Below are 20823 nucleotides of genomic sequence, written 5' to 3' on the forward strand. Positions count from 1 at the left end.
AAGATGACGCATATTAAAAGCTATCCCAAAAAGATCAACATTTAATCTTTTGCCTCAGGAACAGACACAACAGAATAAGACAATATATGTTCCGGAAGCTTAAAATTGGAACTAGGGAAATCTGCCCATGTGACGTAACTGTTTCCAGAATTTTGTGTTTAAACCTAGATTTAGAGGCAGATAATAGATGATTGGTTTTTAATATGTATGTGGCTTATTACATGTTTTTTTAACAATCCCACAGAATTGTACTATCCTGAATGTGAAATACTTAAGCCAATTTTGAAAGAAAAAAAAAAGCAATCCTCTCTTTATTGTATTCCATAAATGATAAGAAATGGAGATCAAATCTGTATCATAAGATGTCAGAAACTACTGCTTCTGAGTAATAAGATATCTGCATTCTAGAACTAGTGAATTTAGTCTAAATCTAGAATTAGATTAGTTTATATTAGGCATGCAACGGATAGTCACTCCAGCTTCTGCTGAATATTCAGCATTTTTTTCCCTATTCGGCTCCAGTCGAATATCACTACCGAATAATCGCAGAATAGTAAAAAGTACACCAATTTAATATGCATAAAGTGGACCTTGTCCCATTTATGTCTGTTGTAGAATGTATTAATGTTTATATTAAAACAAAATAATGTGCTTCAAAATAGAGCCTTTATGAATATGCACCAAACATCTTATATTATAAAGACAAGGAGTGTTAATATAAATAGAAATGAAACTTTACATCATAAATGAGCTTTACATACAGAGCAGCAATGGCTGGCACATTTTTTCATTTTGTCTTGACCTTTGAGTGGGTTAGTTAACGTTAAGATGTTATTTCCTTGACTACGTCACACTCACCAGAAGTCTGTTTAGCTGTGCAGGTATATCTCCAGAGGTAGAGATGAACAACTCTCACCCCATTGATAGACAGGTAACCACAAGTCAAATACTATGGACGTGGGTTTAATGTTGACACTCTCTAGAGGTCACACATTTCAAGGGAACTCAGTTTGTTTACTTGGTAGTAAATCTTTATTAGGGGGCTGGACTACAAACCACACCTCTACACTAGTAACCAGGTATATTTCCAGAAATATAGATCAACAACTCACACCCCCTTTTATTTGTTTAGTCCATCACATTGAGTTCATTGATTGACAGGTGACCATAAATCAAATACGATGGACGTATGCACTCTCTAGAGGTCACACGTTTGTTTACTTGGTAGTAAATCTTAATTAGGGGGCTGGACTTCAAGCCACACATCTACACAGGTAACCGGACAAAGAGTTTGCTTATTTAGAGAAAAATCTAAATCACGTGACTGGACTAGAGGCTACAACTTTTCATGAGTGCCGAGTTACTTATATATAAATCTCAATTAGTAAGCTAAACTAAAGATCACACATCTAAATGAGTGACCTTTAGCTACACAGAACACAAACTGCAAGATTTCACAGCCCAGTAAGCCAGTAACTAATTATTTTATAGAAAAAAATCTATATTAACGTAAAAGACAAGACCAGGTGTTATGAACATAAAGATAAGAGAGTCAAAAACCATGTCTGTAGAGTATGGCTTTAATACACTGAATGACTACACAACACATATTTCGTGAACACATTCTTACGGACGAGTTACAAACACATGTAAACATAAGAACGATAACCGATACAGAATACAATTTTCATAACATTCACCCCCGGTTCAAATTATGCTAACTAGTATTATAAACAATAAAAGATTTAAGTAAGTGTAGAATAATAATAGAGATTCAAGTAAACAAACAATGTAGAATAGCATGAAATTATGTAACATGTTGATATAACATAGTAAATCAAATAGCTTATTAAGATATATCATGATAGATCAAATATCAACAAAGCCGAATGAAAGTAGTTCTAGTAAGCTGATGAGCTTTTACACTTTGTTGTTGGGCCTAGTTCACCTTACTCTAAGATTGTATGTATGTGTGGTTTCATCTGCTTGAGTTTCGGACAGTCTGGCTATGTCTTCGGTGGTGTTGGTGGTTTCTTCAGGCATGATAGAGTCAGTCGGTTGATTCCTGGGAGGTGAGCTTTGGACGGGGCAGCCAATATCAAGCTCTGTTCTACTCTGATTCTCATTTTCTATAACTTTTTGTTCCTTCCTAGGGGCTAACATTCGTAATGAGACAGTTTCCTCTCGGCCGCTTGGTGTTCGGATAACAGCATACTGAGGGTTGCATGTTACCAAATCTACTCTCTCTGTTATGGGATCGTATTTAGATGATCTAACGTTCTTCTTCAGCAGGACAGGACCAGGACTGGTCAACCATGTTGGCAAGGATGTCCCGGAACCACTTCTTCGGTTGAACCCAAGAAGTCGTTCATGTGGTGTCCTGTTAGTTGCAGTGCATAGTAATGACCAGATGGATTGCAGAGCATCATTTAGTACTAGCTCCCATTTGGCTATGTCCAATTCCATAGAATGTAGAGCCAAGGTGATGGCTTTCCATAAAATCCCATTATGTTTCTCTATTTGTCTGTTCCCTCTTGGGCTGTAAGGGGTCGTTCTACTGGTTGCAATTCCTCTCTCGTGGAGGAAATGCTGCACCTCTGTAGACATAAACGAAGTTCCCCTGTCAGTGTGGACGTACGCTGGAAATCCAAATAGGACGAATAGTTCATTGAGACATTTAACGACCGGAGAGGAAGACATATCGGGACATGCAAATGCAAATGGAAATCTAGAGAATTCATCTATAATGGTAAGTAGATATCTATTTCTTGAAACAGTAGGGAGAGGTCCCTTGAAATCCATACTAATTCTCTCAAAAGGTTGAGTTGCTTTAATCAGTTCTTACAAAGCACTTACAAAGCTCAACAACAACAGCAAAAAAACTGTTATTCAATGGATACCAACTAGAAGGAAATGAGAAGGCTGACACACTCGCCAAGAGTGGGAGAACTAACTCTCAAATAAACTCTGCACTCTATCCAGAAGAAATGAAGAAATTAATTGTAAACAAAATAAATGAGAAATGGACGAGCTCTCATCCAAATCACAAGAAAGATGACGCTTACTATAAGCTATCCCGACAAGACCAATGTCTAATCTTTCGACTCAGGACCGGACACAACAGAATGCGACAACACACGCACCGGAAGCTCAAAATTGGAACCAGTGAAATCTGCCCATGTGGAGTATCACCAGAGAATGCCGACCACGTCCTCCAAAACTGCTCACTTTACCAAGAGGCCCATATAAGACACTGGCCCCAAATCACCCCAATAGAAAGAAAACTATATGGAGAGCTCCCTGATTTGGAAACCACTGCGCAGTTCATCTCATGTATTGGTCTAGTCATCTGAACGCTCCAACATAACAATGAGAACGATGAAGAAGAAGAAGAAGTAGTTCTCCGGTCGGCTGTCGAAAAAAATGGGGCTTTAGTTCTGCACAAGTTTGACATTGCTCTAACACAGTTCTGACGTCATCACAGGAAAATGGAAGATTTTTAGTCCTTACGTAGTGCAATAGTCGAGTAACACCCGGGTGGCAAAGACTAGTATGCAGCAATTTAAGGTCATTGCGAGTGATAGCAGATAGATAGTTTCTGGTAAATGTATCAGCTACAGTGTTCTGCTTGCCAGGGCGATAGATGACGTCATAGTGGAACCACGAGAGTTCAAGTTTCCACCTCTGGATTTTTTCATTTTTAATTTTTCCTTTGTTTGACCTGTTACACATGAAAAAGACAGATCGCTGATCCGTAACAAGTGTGAACGCTTTCAAAACTAAGAAATGTTTCCATTTCCTCAACGACTTAACAATGGCATATGCTTCTTTCTCAACTGAAGAATGTTTTCTTTCACTTTTTGTTAATGAGTGAGAGAAGAAAGCAACGGGCCGGCCATCTTGGTTGAGGGTAGCTGCAATGGCTATATCAGAACCATCCGTCTCAACGGTTAAAGGGCGATTCGGATCAATAGTATATACAGCTGCTTTTTCAAGCTCATTTTTCAAACTTTCAAATGTTATTTTGACTTCTTCGGAGACAGGAAATTGTTGATTTCTTGTTAACAGGCTAATTTTTGTTGAAAAGTTAGGTATCCACTGTGAGTAGTAAGCCAGAAGACCCACTACTCGTTTCTGTTCACGCATGTTCACTGATACGGGTAATTCCCTTAGAGCGCGAAATCTCTCAGGATCTGGCTTAAGTTGTCCTCTGGAAATCTCGTATCTTAACAGTCTCACTTTAGCAGTGCTAATTTCACTTTTTGTTTCATTAAAAGTGATTCCATACTTTTGAGCACTATCAAGAAATCGCTGTAGGTTTCGGTTGTGTGATTCAGAGTCCATACCGCAGATTGTCCACATAAGCAAGTGTCAGTGAGTCGTTCGCCTTCTATGATTTAGTCAATCGTACGCTGAAAACAGGCGACTCCATTCGAAACGCCAAACGGAATCTGACGGAATTGATAGTTTCCCACATGCTTCGAAGGCTGTGAACGGCCTTTCCTCTTCTTTTATAGGAATCTGATGGTATGCACTTTTCAGGTCTAAAGTGCTATATACAGAGTACTGGGAAATCTTTTCTGCTAGTTCATCAATTCTGGGCATAGTGTAGGCGTCTAGTTGAGTGAACTGGTTTATAGTTTGGCTGTAGTCTATAACCATTCTTTTCTTATGTCTGTCATTTGTTGTGACTAGGACTTGTGCACGCCAGGGAGATTTAGATGGTTCAATAATTTCATCCTTTATTAGTTATTGAATTTCCTTCTCTATAAACTTTCTATCTGGAATTGAGTATCTGTGAGACCTTGTAGCCACTGGAGTACAGTTTGGTGACAGATTACTAAATAGGCTAGGAGCTTCTACCTTCGCTGGTTGGAGAGTATTCAGGCACAACGATGGTTTCTGACCATCGAAAGGAATAAACAAGTTTTGGTGCAAACTTATAAAGTCAAGTCCAAGAATTACGTCAGAGCATTAATTGTCTAGTAGAGAAAGTCTAACTCCCTCGTATCGTTCATTTTTGAGACGTATGTTAGCGTAGATATGTCCTTGAGTGATTCGAGAGAGATGGGTGGAAGCCATAAAGATTCTGTTGCCTGAGGAACATGTCTGCCATTTGTGCTTCTTAGCGATGTGCATCGAAATATAGCTTTCACAGCTCCCAGTGTCTACTAGGGCCTTCAATTGCACATTGTTGATGCAAATAGGTATTGTAGACTTGTTTAGATTCATAGGCTGTACAGTAGCGATAGCCGAAACTGTTGAAGGCCTAGATTTGCAAACTCTCTGAAAATGGCCCCTTTTGGAGCACTGGTTGCATGTGGCTTCCCTTGCAGGGCATTGAGAGCGGGGATGTTAAACCCTGCCACAAAAGTAGCACTTGCTAGCTAATGCATTTTGGGAAATCGTTACATTTGGCAAGGGTGAGGCCGAAGTTTTTGACTCTCTTATCTTTATGTTCATAACAATTTAATACACTTAATGACTACACAACACACATTTCATGAACACATTCTTACGGACGAGTTACAAGCACATGTAAACATAAGAACGATAACCGATACAGAATACAATTTTCATAACACAAGGCCTATTAACATAAAAGACACGACCAGGCCTATCTTTAAATGGAGAGCTAAACACCCCCTACTGCTGTATTTTATTTATTTGGTCCTTGAGACTCCATTCTTAATAATTTATGACAGTCAAGTAACTCCTCGTTTTTTTTTTACTTAAGATGAGTACTTAGCCACTGTATATCTTTTTATACACATGACACCCTTTTGTAACAGTTACAGAAACCACAATAAAATCAGTAATAATTAAGGAAGATGTTTCTAAAATACGTTCTTTGCACAATAAAATTAAATAAAAATGTGCATGTTTGCATTGTGTATCTTTTGCCTAGTATTAAAACTTTGACAAAGAAAGCTAATTTCATTGTGTTTTTTTTACTTAATAAATAACGAAAATATTACAGTAAAATTTAAAATCACATAAAAGAAATTAAACAATAGTACCGCAGTTAGATCTAGCTAACAAAGAAATAATATGCTGGAGTGTTAAAAAACCCTTGACCTCTGTAACTAGTGTACAGGTTTCAATTTATAAACTTGACTGACCATACCAATGTGTTATCTTTCTTGCCTCACCACTCAACACTATTGCATTTGCCCAAGGAAAAAAAAAGGCATGATGGTCATCACAATCAACTATACACACTACACTAGGACTACATGTGTAGGCTCACTATGTCTATCTGACAAGATTGTTGTAACACACATTTTTTTTTGTTTGTTATTTTTGATAGAGAGGGCGTGGATGAGATTTTTTCTTCTATAGTTGGCTTTCCTAATGCTCTTAGATCTATATAACAGTACATCTAAACATAGATAAAAGATATCAATAATAGGCTACAGACTACAATTAAATCTAAGCTCAGCAATATCTAAGGTTCAAGCTATAAATAGGTATAATCGATGTTCCCGTTGTTAATAAAATATCGTCTGCTGCAAATGGATTTATCTAAGACAATAAATAATTGACTTACTACCCCTTAGATTCCAACTATAAACTAACACATACTAACAGTATTAAGCCCTTGAAGCCAGAACCAGAAGTGGTCCTTCTTGGACTTCCAATTACCAGCCTGATGATCAGCTGTTGGTCTGAAATTCAGGAACACACACATCCAACCACTATACACTATTACTTTTGAGAGATTTACATTTGTAAATAGTTAAATATATACTTACATATTTACATTGACCCTCCCAACACAGCCTTTACAGTTGGTGGCCTCGTACATACACACAGACACACTCATGCTACACAGATTAATTTGTGAGAGGCCTGAAGCCTATCTGTTTATAAATACTGTTAAGCTTGAATAAATCAATCAGTAACAGAGTTTAAAACAATAAGGTATATAAAAGGAAAAAAATTTATACCAATATAGGTATGTTATTGTTTTGTAAAATGTTCAGCAACACAAGCTATTTACAAAAGAATTAGGTATTCAGCTCCGGACGAGTATCATTTTTTACTATTCGGTAATATCCTGCTCCTGCTGAATTACAAAAAGTACTATCTGGTGCACCCCTAGTTTATATTTATCTTTTTTTTTTTAAGTTTCTGGGTAATGCAGATTTTTGGATTAAAAATTAAACTTGCGTATTTTCCTGGTAATTTGCATACTCAATGTACAAGATGTGTACTAGCAGACTTTTATGGTATTTAACAGTTAAAAGACAGTAAATACTATTCAAGTTCAGAAAATGACCCTTGGAAAAGTCCTACATCAATTAACAGAGCATGGTTCTCAAATAATGTAGGCACACAATTAGATGTCCATACAGAGTTCACCAAGACAAAATAGTGCAGCTGCAAAGTCATGAACAAAAATCTGCTGATTTTGTAAAAAACAATTTTAAGCCTTAACTTCAGTTTCCATGATATGGTTTCACATATAGTTGTCAAGTCTGCCTTGAATTCTATGTATTATTCAGTTATTTCAAAGAGATCTGAGGGTAAATAGTGACAACTTACTTGGATCATTGTTCCAAACTGAACAGAATATTTTCTTCTTCCAGCTTGAAACCTTATGTTTAAAACAAAAAATAAAACATAGTGACAACATTGACATTGAGAATATTCACATACTAATAGCTAAAAATAACTTATGTTTAAAGAAGTAAGACCAAATATAAGTATATTATCAAATCTAAGCTGAACCCTTGTTGCATTTCTGAAGGTTCAGAGTAATAGGCATCAAGAAGCACAAGCCTTCAAATCTAATATCTAGTACATCTGGTTCTAGAATTAAACACCTAACCCAAAAAGTAAGCAGACAGCTGCAGAGTGAATACATAAACAATGTAATATCTATAGATAACAATAAAAACCTATGGTCATACATTAAATATAATAGAATGGAAATAAAATGTCATTTTTAAAGTCGCAGCTTCATACATAGTCTAATATGTCTGTCAATCATTAAATCTAATAAAAATTTTCTTTGTTCTTTTAATTAAAGTATGGCCCACAAAATAATTCTTATAGTTTTTTTGCCAGCTTCTGAAAATTTGCCCATTACTGTCCTAGATCTATATCTTCTCATGATTCATATATTGAGATAACAGATCTACACTACACTAGAATTAATAAGACATATCCACACAACTGGGTTAGATTCTTATTAGGATCTTGAATCTAGATCTAGACTAACTAGATCTAGTAATCAGTAATCCTAATAATCTAGATTTGATATATGGATTCCAGGTCATGCATATTGGGCTCAGGATTATAATTTCAGATTCGAAACCTTGTTCTTCAGGAGATTTGGGCTAGGTGTGATTATCTTCATTGCGGAAACTTAATTTCCAGTCACAAAACTAGATTACAGAGGAGTTTGCAAGTTGCATAAATACTAAAAATATACAAGGTCAATTAAGTTTTAATAATATATTGAATTATGATTTGAATCAAGTTCTCATTCAAAGAAAAATTTAAATTTAAAAAATAAATTGAATTGAGAATACAAAGGACAAAGCTTTTCAGAAAAGGAGCAAGGGAAAAAATCCTGTGGACCAGTGAGGTGGGATTAAGTGTTAACAAACATTTAACTGCCACACTAGATCTAGGAAACGCCAAGCGTATTGTAATAACTGAAGGGAGGCAACTCAACGAGGAACATATATCTTTATTTACAAGACATCACAAGTTCATAAAACATCATCTTTCTTAGGCACGATCTCTCCATATTGGTTCTCTACTTGGGCGGAAATCGTTTGTCTCTCAATGTCAACATCCTGTTCTAGTTTGGTTACTAGAAGTGCGCATCTCTGCACTAGCCTGGATGGTGGTGCACATGGCAAAGTCATAACATTGCCCCCGTCTTAGCACTTTTCGTCCCGAAAAGAAACACTGCAGCTGAGGTTTGACAGTTCAGGTGGAGGTCGATCAGTGGGAGCCACAGGTGGCAGGGAGCGTGTTCCCCACGAAGCCATCGGCATTGTTTTCCTCCAGTGCCGCTTTCTCTTTCTCCAGTTGACCAGGCTGTAGTTGTGACGATGACGTGGCCGTTTGACACACAAAGAGATAGTGTCGAGCACTGTTTTCTTCAGCACAGCCGTTGATCGGACACGCTGTCTCAGCAGACCTTCCAGACAGACGCCTCTCAAGGGAGCTGCAGGTTCACATGCAGCCACGTTGCAAACAAAGTCTAATGCACCGCAGTCATCCTCAGACAACAGTCTCACGTCCAGAATACAGGTCTCTTCAGTTTCAAGTGGAAAATGTCTTCCTCTTGACGGCTCTGATTTAGAGTGGTCCGATTGACATTCATCTATGCCAATGTCGATGATGATGGTAGAAGTACATATGCCCTGTTGGTGGTTTTCTTGGCATCTAAATTCTATGTGTGATGCGCCGCACGTACAATTCATGGTAAACTTCTGGATGCAGTTGTCGAGCTTCGAATTTCCTTCGTAGGCACCGGCAGATAGGCAGAGGTCTTTAAGGTCCATAGCAACAGGCTTGAACGCAGACCCAACGTTGTCTTGATCTGTCCAGCTCATTGAGGTACTGGTAACAGGTACAACTGGAACAAACGCTTCAGGCACAAAACAGACTTCAGTTAAGGTACTGGTAACAGGTACAACAGGAACAAACGCTTCAGGCACGTAAGGAACAAACACTTAAGGCACGTAACAGTCTTCAGTTTCTTCATTTGTCTCTTTTCCTTCGATTCGGTACATCCCGTTGAGATCATCACAGCAATCGCCATCACGTTTCTCGTCTTGAAAGTCACAACCACAAGACTTGCCCACAACACAGACGGCGCTCAAATCCCCAGCGTCTCCGTCACCAGTTTGTGCAACCACAGTCTTGACCACGCAACTTCTTTACCAACGAGTCTACTCCTTCTTTCACCTGAGACACCATTTTATCTACCTTGTTCCCCATACTGTTCATTTGTTCACACATTGCATCAATACCTTCATTTATCTTGCCAATAAGCTCATAAATCTCCGGTTCAATTTCAAATAGGTAGGTCTCCGGATCTTCGTCTTCATCAATTAGGGCTTGCCGAAGACGAGCTGTAAGCACCTCCTTGCTACCACCAAGCTTCAGGCGTCTGTAACGAAGTTCCTGCCTTAGCTCTCTAACCGAGAGTTGGTCTAATTGTTTCAAAGCTGCCATTGTAAATCCTACCTTCTCTCGTTGATTTGCCTATAATCCCACTTCTGACAACCAATTGTAATAACTTAAGTGAGGCAACTCAACGAGGACATAGACGTTTATTTACATGGAGACATGACAAACACAAAGGGGCATCTGCCTTGAGCACAGCATCTCCATATTGGCTCTCTACTTGGGCGGAAATCGTTTGTCTCTCAATGTCAACATCCTGTTCTAGTTTGGTTACTAGAAGTGCGCATCTCTGCACTAGCCTGGATGGTGGTGCGCATGGCAAAGTCATAACAGTATATTGTTTCTTTTAATGAGTATTTCTACTTTTAAAAGTACTTTTATTTTAAATACTTTTCATTACTTCTATTCAGAAGAGGTTCAACTTCCTTTATGTTGTTTTGGTTTATTTATAGCACAGTACTATCACTAGAAAATTTTTCAGCCAATTTTTTTTTGCTCCGTTGCATTGACAAAAACTAACAAAACTAACGTATGGAATGAGTTAAGCTAAAAAAATAACTGAAAAAGCCACAACATATTTTTTGTTTCCATTTGCATATTAAACAATTAAAACCATACTTGTGTGTCATTTTCGGAAGCAATAAGCAACAGCATACTTATAGGCATCTTTGCATCAATACCTAGTAAACCAATTGTGATACCATATAGCTTTGACAGTAATAACCATAGCTAAATAAGAGATAATACACATATCAATAAAAATCTTAAATGTGGTAATAATACTTTTAGATTGTTTAATAATAATAATAATAATAATAATAATAATAATAATAATAATAATAATCTTTATTATCCGTAAGGAAATTTGTCTTACAATTTGTGCATTACACCAAACAAAAAACATTATAACTATAAGAAACCAAAGTGTACATTCACACCAGACGCACTCATAATTTACATGTGACAAAGTTTATACCAGATTGTTCTTATTTAATGATTTGATTGCCAGGGGAACAAAAGAGTGTTTGTGTCTGTTTGTCTTTGCTATCGGTGTCTTGTATCTCTTTTGTGATGGTAAAATCACAAAATCCTGACACAAAGGGTGATTCTTTATTTCGAGGATCTTGTTAGCTTTTTTATAGATGTTTGTCTCAAACAACTGCCCGAATGGGGTTTGTTTTTTGCCAATGATTTTGCCAGCAGCATTTAGGATTCTATTAAGTTTATTTTTATTTTTAATGCTCAGATTGCCATACCAGGCAGTGATATTGAAACTTAAAATATTGCAGATGTGAGCGTGATAAAACATAGCCAAGGCCTTTTCGCTAACATTAAACGAGGACAGTTTTCTTAGTAGTCGTAATCTTTGCTGCCCTTTTTTGCTGATATAATCAGTATTTGCAGTAAAATTTAGTTTATTGTCTAGGATAGTACCAAGGTATTTAAAGGTTTGCACAATTTCAATAGTCTCTCCAGCTACAGAAACAATATCATTTCCCTTCTTGTCCCTACGAAAATCGATTATCATTTCTTTGGTTTTTTTTACATTTAATAATAAAAAATTATCTTTACAGTATTCCTCAATGTGTTCTAGTTCTTTGAAATACTCATTTACGTCTGAGCTCTCTGAGAGCAGGGCAAGAAGAGCCGCATCATCAGCGAATTTTGTGAAGGAGCAACAATAACTATCGGATTGAAAATCATTGGTGTACAAAATGAACCACAATGGCGATGTTACAGCCCCCTGGGGCGCCCCTGTGTTAACTATGCGTTCATTAGATATAACATTGTTTACCCTAACCCTCTGAGCTCTCTGGGTCAAAAATTCATTAGCCCATAGTATTATGTATGGACTAATCTGCAACGCTTTCATCTTTTCAATGAGTAAATGAAGTTGTATAGTGTTAAAAGCTGATGAGAAATCCATAAAGAGCAATCTTACATAAGTGTTCGGTAAGTCCATAAGTAAGTTCGGTTTAAAAAAAGATTACCTGACAAAGTTTTCCCCCTTTCTGAAGGCCTCATCAATTGTAGCATTATTATTAGAGCTATATTTGCACCACCTTCCACTACTGTCATCAAACCATTTCCAAACACGATTATTGCCCTATAAGATTAAATCAAAATATTACTATAAAAAAAAAATATTATATACAACAGGATAACAAAACTCTACAATTTAACAAAAAGTCATATTTACACTATCTGACTATTCTTCTGCTTTTCAGTTCTTGATTCAAAATATCTGATAGGCTCTGATATTTTTTGGCATATGCCCTTTACTCAACCCCCTGCCCCAGTCTTATTATTATTATTTAATTTTGCAATCTCCCTTTTGGCCAGTGTATATGATAAATTTTATTGGAACAACCTGCTTTAAAACTGACTTTTCTTTGGCTTTTTAATTTAAAATTTAAGTATTTCATAAACTCAATGTTGCCTTAGGTTTTATCATTGTGGCGTTGGGGGTCTCAAGTTTGAATCCAGATAAAAACAGGGATTTCTGGATTTTTAGAGTGCCCCTGAGTCCACCCAACATGCCAAAAGTTGTGGAAAAGTAAAGGTGGTTGGTTGTTGTGCTGGCCAAAAAGTCCTAGATGGTCTTAACATCGCAAGATCTGAAAGGTGAACTTGACTACTAAATTTCTTTAAAAAATGGCAGAAACTGCTGCTTCTGAGTAGTAGTACTACTAGACTTAGATCTATCATAAGATCTAGATATCTAGATTTAGATAAATCAGTTTTCTGTTGCTGTTCTTTTGTCAGTAAAGCATCGGATAAAGGCATATCCGCATGGTACATATCATAAAACACATACTCTATAGCTCTAAAAGTCTGATAAACAATAATTCTATAATTGGTGATCTGCTTTTTTTAGACCTAGATCTATATTTCACTTTTTTCACATGTGTATGCAAAAGAGACTCTGGTTAATTATTGTTCAATCCAGCATAGAAATTGATGCACTGATCTATATATGGAATAAACACATTTTTTTTTTTTGTTTACATTTTTTAGGGGAATGCATATTTTAAAAATGTGCTTGGGTATTATTGTGTTCATTTTCAAACGCAAGATGCATATTAGTAGGTATCTCATAATTTAGTTCTCTAATCTTTATTATCTACATAAAAAATAATTTTTCTAATTTTTAAAATATCTAAACAACATTACAGACAACAGACCACATAAAAATAATAGCAGTCTTTCCCTTTTCAAGGGCAACTAAAAAGCAATATTTTATAAAATTGAATACTCACAACAGCTATTCTTGCTTGCATTTTCCTTTTCAGCCCAACAGATATTTTTTCCCATAGATCAAGTAACAACAACATTGGAGCAAGCCATCTAATAATTCAAGAATATATAAAATTTCCAATCACCTCATTAACAAGTCACTATATACATCAAAATATTAGCAATAATTTTGTGAAGATAATGACAATAAAACTACAGCTAAAATGATTAATAAATATTTTGTACTAGCTTTCTCAGATCTAGAAGACAGAGACAATCTAAATTTTGTAAACATAGTGGTAATAAAAAAAAAATCAAACACTATTTAAAATTGAGCAAAAAAAAAAGATTACAAAGAGAGTTTGCAGCCCCTGTCAAATACACCCATAGACCAGCAATAGTCAAGCCATGGTCTTCTTTATATCATTTAAGTAATAACATTTCAAAAAATTATTTGGCATTATTTTTCACAAACAGGACAACACTTCATCAATAATAAGACTCTTCTAACAATTCTGGAATAAAGATTCAGTGATGAGAACAGACTTTGAAAAAAATTAATTAAAAAATTATGTAGAATCATTTTATTTAATATTTTCTTCAAATAATATTGTATTACATAATAATTACACTGCATTAGCTTTACTGCCCACATGCACACAAAATGCATGCAAGGCACTATTGTTTGTACATACATATAGATGAGAGGAGAAAGTTTTTTGCAGATGCTTTATATCTGGGTCCAGGTAGTCTGAGCATTCTACAATAGATAACTGTTTTTCTGGTATTGTAACAACTTCTCTCTCAAACTATAAAGAGTTAACATGTTTGAAAATCAAAACATGCTTGAGTTTTGAAAATACTTCAAAAGTATGAGCTACACTTCTGTTTCTTTCACTGATTATTAAATTTTGTACAGGAGAAACTTTTTATTAAACTTTGCACATGAAGTCCACCAAAGAATGCTTTAAAAAGCAATTGAGGGAAAGCTGTTGAATCTCTGCTGAGTTCTTAAGCAAGGCCAGCAAGAACAACCAGATGAGGAGCAATGCTAGAGGAAGAGAATGCTTAGCAAATAAAACTGCATATTGAGGCTTTATAATGTGACTCTTTTTCATGCTGATACAAGTTGTTTACAAGAAGTGGATCTCTACTGACTGGGCTTTTAAAGCATTAGTAATGATTAGTTATTAGTTAGATATATAGAAAAAACTGTAATATTTTCTCACTATAGATCTAGATCTATCTATAATCTAGATCTACTAAATCTAATAACTTGGATCTTGAGTCAATATATTCCTATTCTAGATCTATTATATTCTATCAGACTTATACTCAGTAACTCACTATAGTCATATAAGGTAGGCCTACATTACATCTATATACTATCTAGATGACCGGTGGGCCTACTAGATCTAGATCTTATAATAGATCTAGATGTCTAAATCTAATCACATTTGAACTCATGGAAGTCAGAAGGCTGGGTTCACATTAGAAAAATCTAGGGGTCATCGTAACAACAGAGTAAAAATACAAGGCGAAACCTACCCAATGCAATCTGTTAGCTCTGAAAGAAGCTAGAGCCACTGTGCAGAGGACAGCATGGATCTGTGCCAATGAATACTGGATAGAGCTCAGTGAGAATGTATGGAGGAATCAAAAAGGCTCTCGGACCTGCCCAAAACAAGTCAGTACCTCTCAAATCAACCACTGGGGAAACTATCACAGACAAGAGCGAACAAATGCAAAGATGGGTCGAACATTACTGCGAACTGTACGCCACAACAAGCTCAGCCCTTAACGTTATCAACCAATTACCCACAACAAATGAACTAGACAAAGCACCCACCCTGTTAGAACACAACAAAGCCATAGACAGCATGGCTGCCGGCAAAGTGCCTGGATGTGACGGTATCCCCCCAGATCTTCTGAAACAATGCAAAACTACACTAAGCCAACCTCTACACGAACTGCTTTGCAAATGTTGGCAAGAAGGTGCTGTGCCACAGGATCTGAGGGATGCAAAGATCATCACCCAGTACACGAACAAAGGTGACAGAAGCGACTGCAACAACTACAGGGAAATCTCTCTCCTAAGCATTGTAGGCAAAGTCTTTGTTCGAGTGATACTTCCCAGGCTACAAAAACTTGCTGATTGAGTCTTTCCAGAATCATAGTGCTGCTTTCGCTCAGGGAGATCCACAATTGACATGATTTTCTCCATCCGCAAACTTCGAAAAAGTGCAGAGAACAAAGAATGCCTTTGTACATTGCATTCATCGACATGACAAAGGCCTTTGATCTAATCAGCAGAGAAGGCCTCTTTAAAATCTTACAGTTAATAGGCTGTCCAACAAAGCTGCTAAATATTATTGTCTCTTTCCACCAAAATATGATGGGTACAGTGCAGTTCAACGGCGCCTGCTCCGAAAGTTTCAGCATTAACAGCGGAGTCAAACAAGGATGTGCCTGAGGACTGTAATGATGCATGGAGGGCCATTCTTGCGAGGATCTCAGTATTACACACTCTTTCTTTCCATGTTATTTTTAAGATCCTTTGAAGGCAGCGCAAGTGGAATGAGTTTGGTTTTCTCTCGTTTTGTGTAGGTTGTCCACGACTCGCTGCCGTAAAGTAGCATGCTAAGAACACATGCAGGAGAGCATAGATGCTTTGCATATTGGCCTGTTTCAATACGTCCTGGTTGGAGACATGATCCTTTTCAGGAGATGTGTCACAGGCAGCATTAGTGGAAGCTATTGAATCTGTGTTCTTGAGGAATGTAAGTTACCCAGCTCTCACCTTTTTTGAAAAACTTACCTCCCCTGAATTATCATTGAAAAGTGGTGTAAATTTATGAAAAAAACTGCTTGATTTTAAAAATAATTTTTTTTGCTTTCAGAAAAGTAGCTGTTACACCAGAACTTTGCAAGATCTAAAATAAAAATGTTTCAAAATATTTCCTAGTTTACGAGATATTAACGGGATTGACGGACAGACCACAAAACTAGTCCCTTTTCGGAGGCAGCTTGAAATACTTTTTTTTTTCAACCAGCATTTACAAATTAAAATTAATAATTAAAAAAAGGAGCCCGCCTCCTCAAACCAAAACACTAACCACTTTGCTAATAAGGTGCTTATGATTATAAAAGATTGTACAGTTTCAAACTTACTTTAAAGTGGGGACCTATAGAGCGGACTTATTCAGCTTATACCACCACTTCAGACAAGTAAAATTTCATTCCCTTGTTCGAGATACCAAATAAAATAATTTATTACCACTAGTTAATGAACTAATTGATTATTTTTTTAAATTGATACTTGTGTTGTAAGGTAGAAGAAATAACTTCAAAATTTCAGCTTGATCCAAGATTGGGTATCGGAGAAATAACATGTACACAATTTTTACAAGACAAACAGACAGTGAGTTAATATATGTTTAGCTTACTTGAGTGTTATTTTTGTATCTGTAACATAACTTGAAAGCATAGCATCTTTACTTGTTTGAAGAAGTCTTACTATTAATTTTGGAAGATCCACTTCTTGCATAGCTATTGCACATGCTAAGTTCATCTCCTGAAGATTTAATTAGAAACATATATTTATATCTGTCTCTCTCCATCTTTCTCTCTCTCTCTCTTATCTAATGTTCTAATATGGTCATATGATGGCAACATTTCAAATATAAAAGCTTATGTGAGCTGTACATAGGACTGTACAGGGTACAGGGTATCAGTGACAACTATATGCCAAAAATTATCAATTTAATTTAACAGAGTGTTACAACACAAGACTCTTCGAAATAATAGACTCTCAGGTTATTACTCTATAAATATTTTAATATTACAACAAGTTATGTAAAAACGAACATTTCATTTCTCTTCCTGTCAATCTCTCCCGGCTTCCCCTTTTAAACATCCCTTCCATTCATTACACAAATTCGCACCATTATTCATGCACACTGTGCTGCGCAATGACCGTAACACAGAGTAACAGAAAAAAATGTAAAAACCAACTCAGGCCTCAGTGTGCAGTCACTGGCATAAACAACACTATGTAGTAACTGGCTTCCAAAAAAAAAAAGGTTGCTAGAGAGCTCTTGCAAAGAATGCAGCAAATACAAATGAAAAATTAACACCAAAATTATTTGAAAAACGTGAGATTTATGTGAAGGTGCCATTTTTTGATGGAGCAAACATTACATTATGCTGAAAGTAGAAATATTAATTTGCTTTTTATAAATATATAGTAAAGTGATTCCTTATAGAAGATCAACTAGCAACAAAACAAAATACTTAAATTAGATCACTAACTGTTAGATTATAAAATTATTTTTAAAAAATTAAACAACTCACTGCTTCAAAATGTATAAAATAATTTGTGAAATGTTATTAAATTTGTGAGAATAAAAATGAACGTTACCTCAGCTAATAAACTAAGTAGATGAAGACGTGTAGCAAATTTTTGAGAGCTTGGAGAGTTTTGCATGGCTTTGACATTTGTTTCTAAAGCACACTGAGTCATTTCATTACAAAGTTCACAGAGCTATAAAAAAATGTTTTTTTGTTATATAAATGTATATTTTTTAAGTGTCTAAATAACTTTACTAAAAATCAGATTTAATTAGATGTCAAATGAATGTAAAATAGTTATGAGTGGCATGAAACATATGAATGAGGTGTGGTGGTTGAGTAGTAATGCACTAGGCTTCCAAACCAGAGGCTCAAATACTGGTGAAGACTGGGATTTTTAATTTCAGGATCTTTAGGGCGCCTCTGAGTCCACCCAGCTCTAATGGGTACCTGACACACTCATTAACCATAGGGGGGTGCTTTTTTTTTTAAAACATATGAAATGATTTTAAATGAAAAATTAGATAAGAGGAAACAATACATATCATACCAAATTGTACATTATTATGAACTATTTACTATATCCTTCCTTTATTTAAATTGAGATTTCTATAGGACTATACTGAAACTTACTTCATTACAAAGAGATCTCAAGGTTTCTTGTTTCCATTCAGTTCCATTTCTATTCATAATAACAATCAATAGATCACAGACCCTATAAACTGTTTCAGGTAAGGTGTCTAACAAGTTAAGGCAACCTGACCATAACAAAATATTTCATAAAATAATTAAATTTGTTATCTTAGTAATTATTCAAGCAATATATATATATATATATATATATATATATATATAAAGATAGATATAGATACACATAGATATAAAAGATCATTTTCATCCTCTGACCTTTTTATCCAACAAATAATTGTAAAAAATGAATAAATCAGCAATATTTAAAATATTATTTGATTTACATGACAATATTTAACATTAATAAAGAATAAAATTTGATCTCAATTAAAAATGATAAATATTCAACATCTAAAGATATAGATCTAATGTAAGAATTGTTATTGTTTGATAATGTAAATCAGTAAGATAGGAAGGCTAATGATTGTAGGTATGTAACATATAACGTTTAAACAATATTTAAACAAAGCTTATATAGGATGATATAAATCGGCTACATGATGCCCCCATTTTAACAAAGAGTTTGACAAATAAAAATTAAGCAAAAGAAGACAATATCATCAATAGTAACAAAAAATGTATGTAATACATAAAAACAAAACTTTTAATTATTTAGACATGGTTAGTAGCACTTTTCCATGAAAATGTTTTAGGAGATATTAGGAGGTTTTTAAGGAGGAAATGTATGATCTATATATATGTATGTATGTATGTATGCATGCAGTGTGTGTGATACAATGGAACACATATACAAAACTATGCATTTTTAAAATAAGTTATTGGTAGGCCTACTTGAATGTGAAAATCATAAATATTTTGCCAACATTCCACCCAGAACAGAAACAGTCATCGGCTGTGGTATGTCCACAGAAAATGTAATGAAAGAAATCATATAATCAAGTAACAAATGTTAGGAGACTTTTCATTTTTTTTAAAGAGATTTTAGGATATTTTAGGAGCACTAAGAACCCTGTTAAAAGTAAACATGACATGTAACATATAATAATATAATAATAGCAGCATTAAGGTACCAAGGTTATTGAGGGAATAAGGTGAAAAAAAAATTGTTGAAACAGATAAGCTTTCTGTGATTCTAATAATATTTTGATGTTCAATATTAGATTGTATCATTCATGCTTTTGAAATATACGTTGACCCTGTGTTTTTACATAATTTAGGAGATTCTATGATTCTATGTCTAGTTGGTGGTTTTTTAAGTACCAGTACACTTCAAAATCAGCACTTTTGTTTTAATTTTTTTTTTTATATGCACATGTGGTTTTCACTATTAAAGATTAGCTGAGTGTATCTCCTCATTTTATAGTTATATTGTGTATTTTATAGGTCTTCAAGTTTTCACTATTAAAGATTAGCTGAGTGTATCTCCTCATTTTATAGTTATATTGTGTATTTTATAGGTCTTCAAGTTTTCACTATTAAAGATTAGCTCAGTGCATCTCCTCATTTTATAGTTATATTGTGTATTTTATAGGTCTTCTTTACATGTATAGTATAAAATCTTAATCTGGATAGCTAATACATGAAATTCTGAAAAACTATAGTATTATTATTATTGAAACAATAGTCTGAAGACTATCTCATGAATGTAACTGTTATGGAGTATATGTGTGTGTTTCCAAGGTAATGACAAGGAAAGGGAGAGTGGATATGTTTTTGGTGGTTAGGCTAAAAAGTTTCTGATGAAACCACAAGCTGGTCTGGTGTAATTAAAGTGAATATAAGGAACAAGTGTGAGAGATGAAAGGAGTTTTCCAAATGCCCAAGACAGTAGACATGGTTTTGTGATAAATTAGATTTTGTTTAAATTGTCATTTCACTTGTGTTATTACCATTATATCTCATTTGAAGTTGAATCTATGTATATTGTAATTAACCTGGTGGTGACACAGATGGGAGTAGTGCTATGTGTGTAATCAGGCGGGATGTGTTCATGTCATTAACCAGAAGGGTCGAGCAATGTTCCATCCGATTCTAGAAGGCCAATTGGGACCCTAGATAAAGAATAGAGGTGTCACAGTTAAGACGGCTCAGTACAGTCTGGGTTCACTACAGACGACTTGGTTCAGCGGTGTGGTTCTGTACAGTGCATTACGACGGTTCGGTGCAGAGTACTGTCTATTACAGTAAAAAACACATTAGTTCGAGACAGCGTCTTGATCTTGGTCTGCGATCGAGTCAGACACAATGAGCCCAGTGTGAGAAGTCAGCCCTGAACAGTTAAACCCAGTTGTGACATAATGGGGAAATAACTATTTTTGATTAATTGTTAAAACATGAGTGATTCTTCTTACGAAGTTTATATAAGGGCATGTAGACCGTGTTTAGTCACCACTGAACCTGTGTTGTGAACTGTGTATTTTTTGGGTTGTG

At 35.4% G+C, this 20823-nt stretch overlaps 1 protein-coding gene across 5 annotated transcripts in view; it reads right to left on the bottom strand.

Moving 5' to 3' along the window:
* Window positions 1-20823, bottom strand: part of LOC106053306 (E3 ubiquitin-protein ligase HUWE1-like) — a 192890-nt gene that overhangs the window by 70797 nt on the left and 101270 nt on the right. For all 5 annotated transcript variants that reach the window (XM_056026466.1, XM_056026467.1, XM_056026468.1 and 2 more), the window contains exons 36-41: window positions 18376-18500; window positions 17813-17935; window positions 16839-16966; window positions 13416-13503; window positions 12147-12262; window positions 7549-7600 (exon numbers count right to left, since the gene is read on the bottom strand). In XM_056026466.1, the coding sequence (XP_055882441.1) occupies window positions 7549-7600; window positions 12147-12262; window positions 13416-13503; window positions 16839-16966; window positions 17813-17935; window positions 18376-18500 (632 nt within the window). The remainder of the gene's footprint in view (window positions 1-7548; window positions 7601-12146; window positions 12263-13415; window positions 13504-16838; window positions 16967-17812; window positions 17936-18375; window positions 18501-20823) is intronic.

The sequence above is a fragment of the Biomphalaria glabrata genome, chromosome 4, assembly GCF_947242115.1.
Source record: "Biomphalaria glabrata chromosome 4, xgBioGlab47.1, whole genome shotgun sequence".
NCBI lineage: Eukaryota > Metazoa > Mollusca > Gastropoda > Planorbidae > Biomphalaria > Biomphalaria glabrata.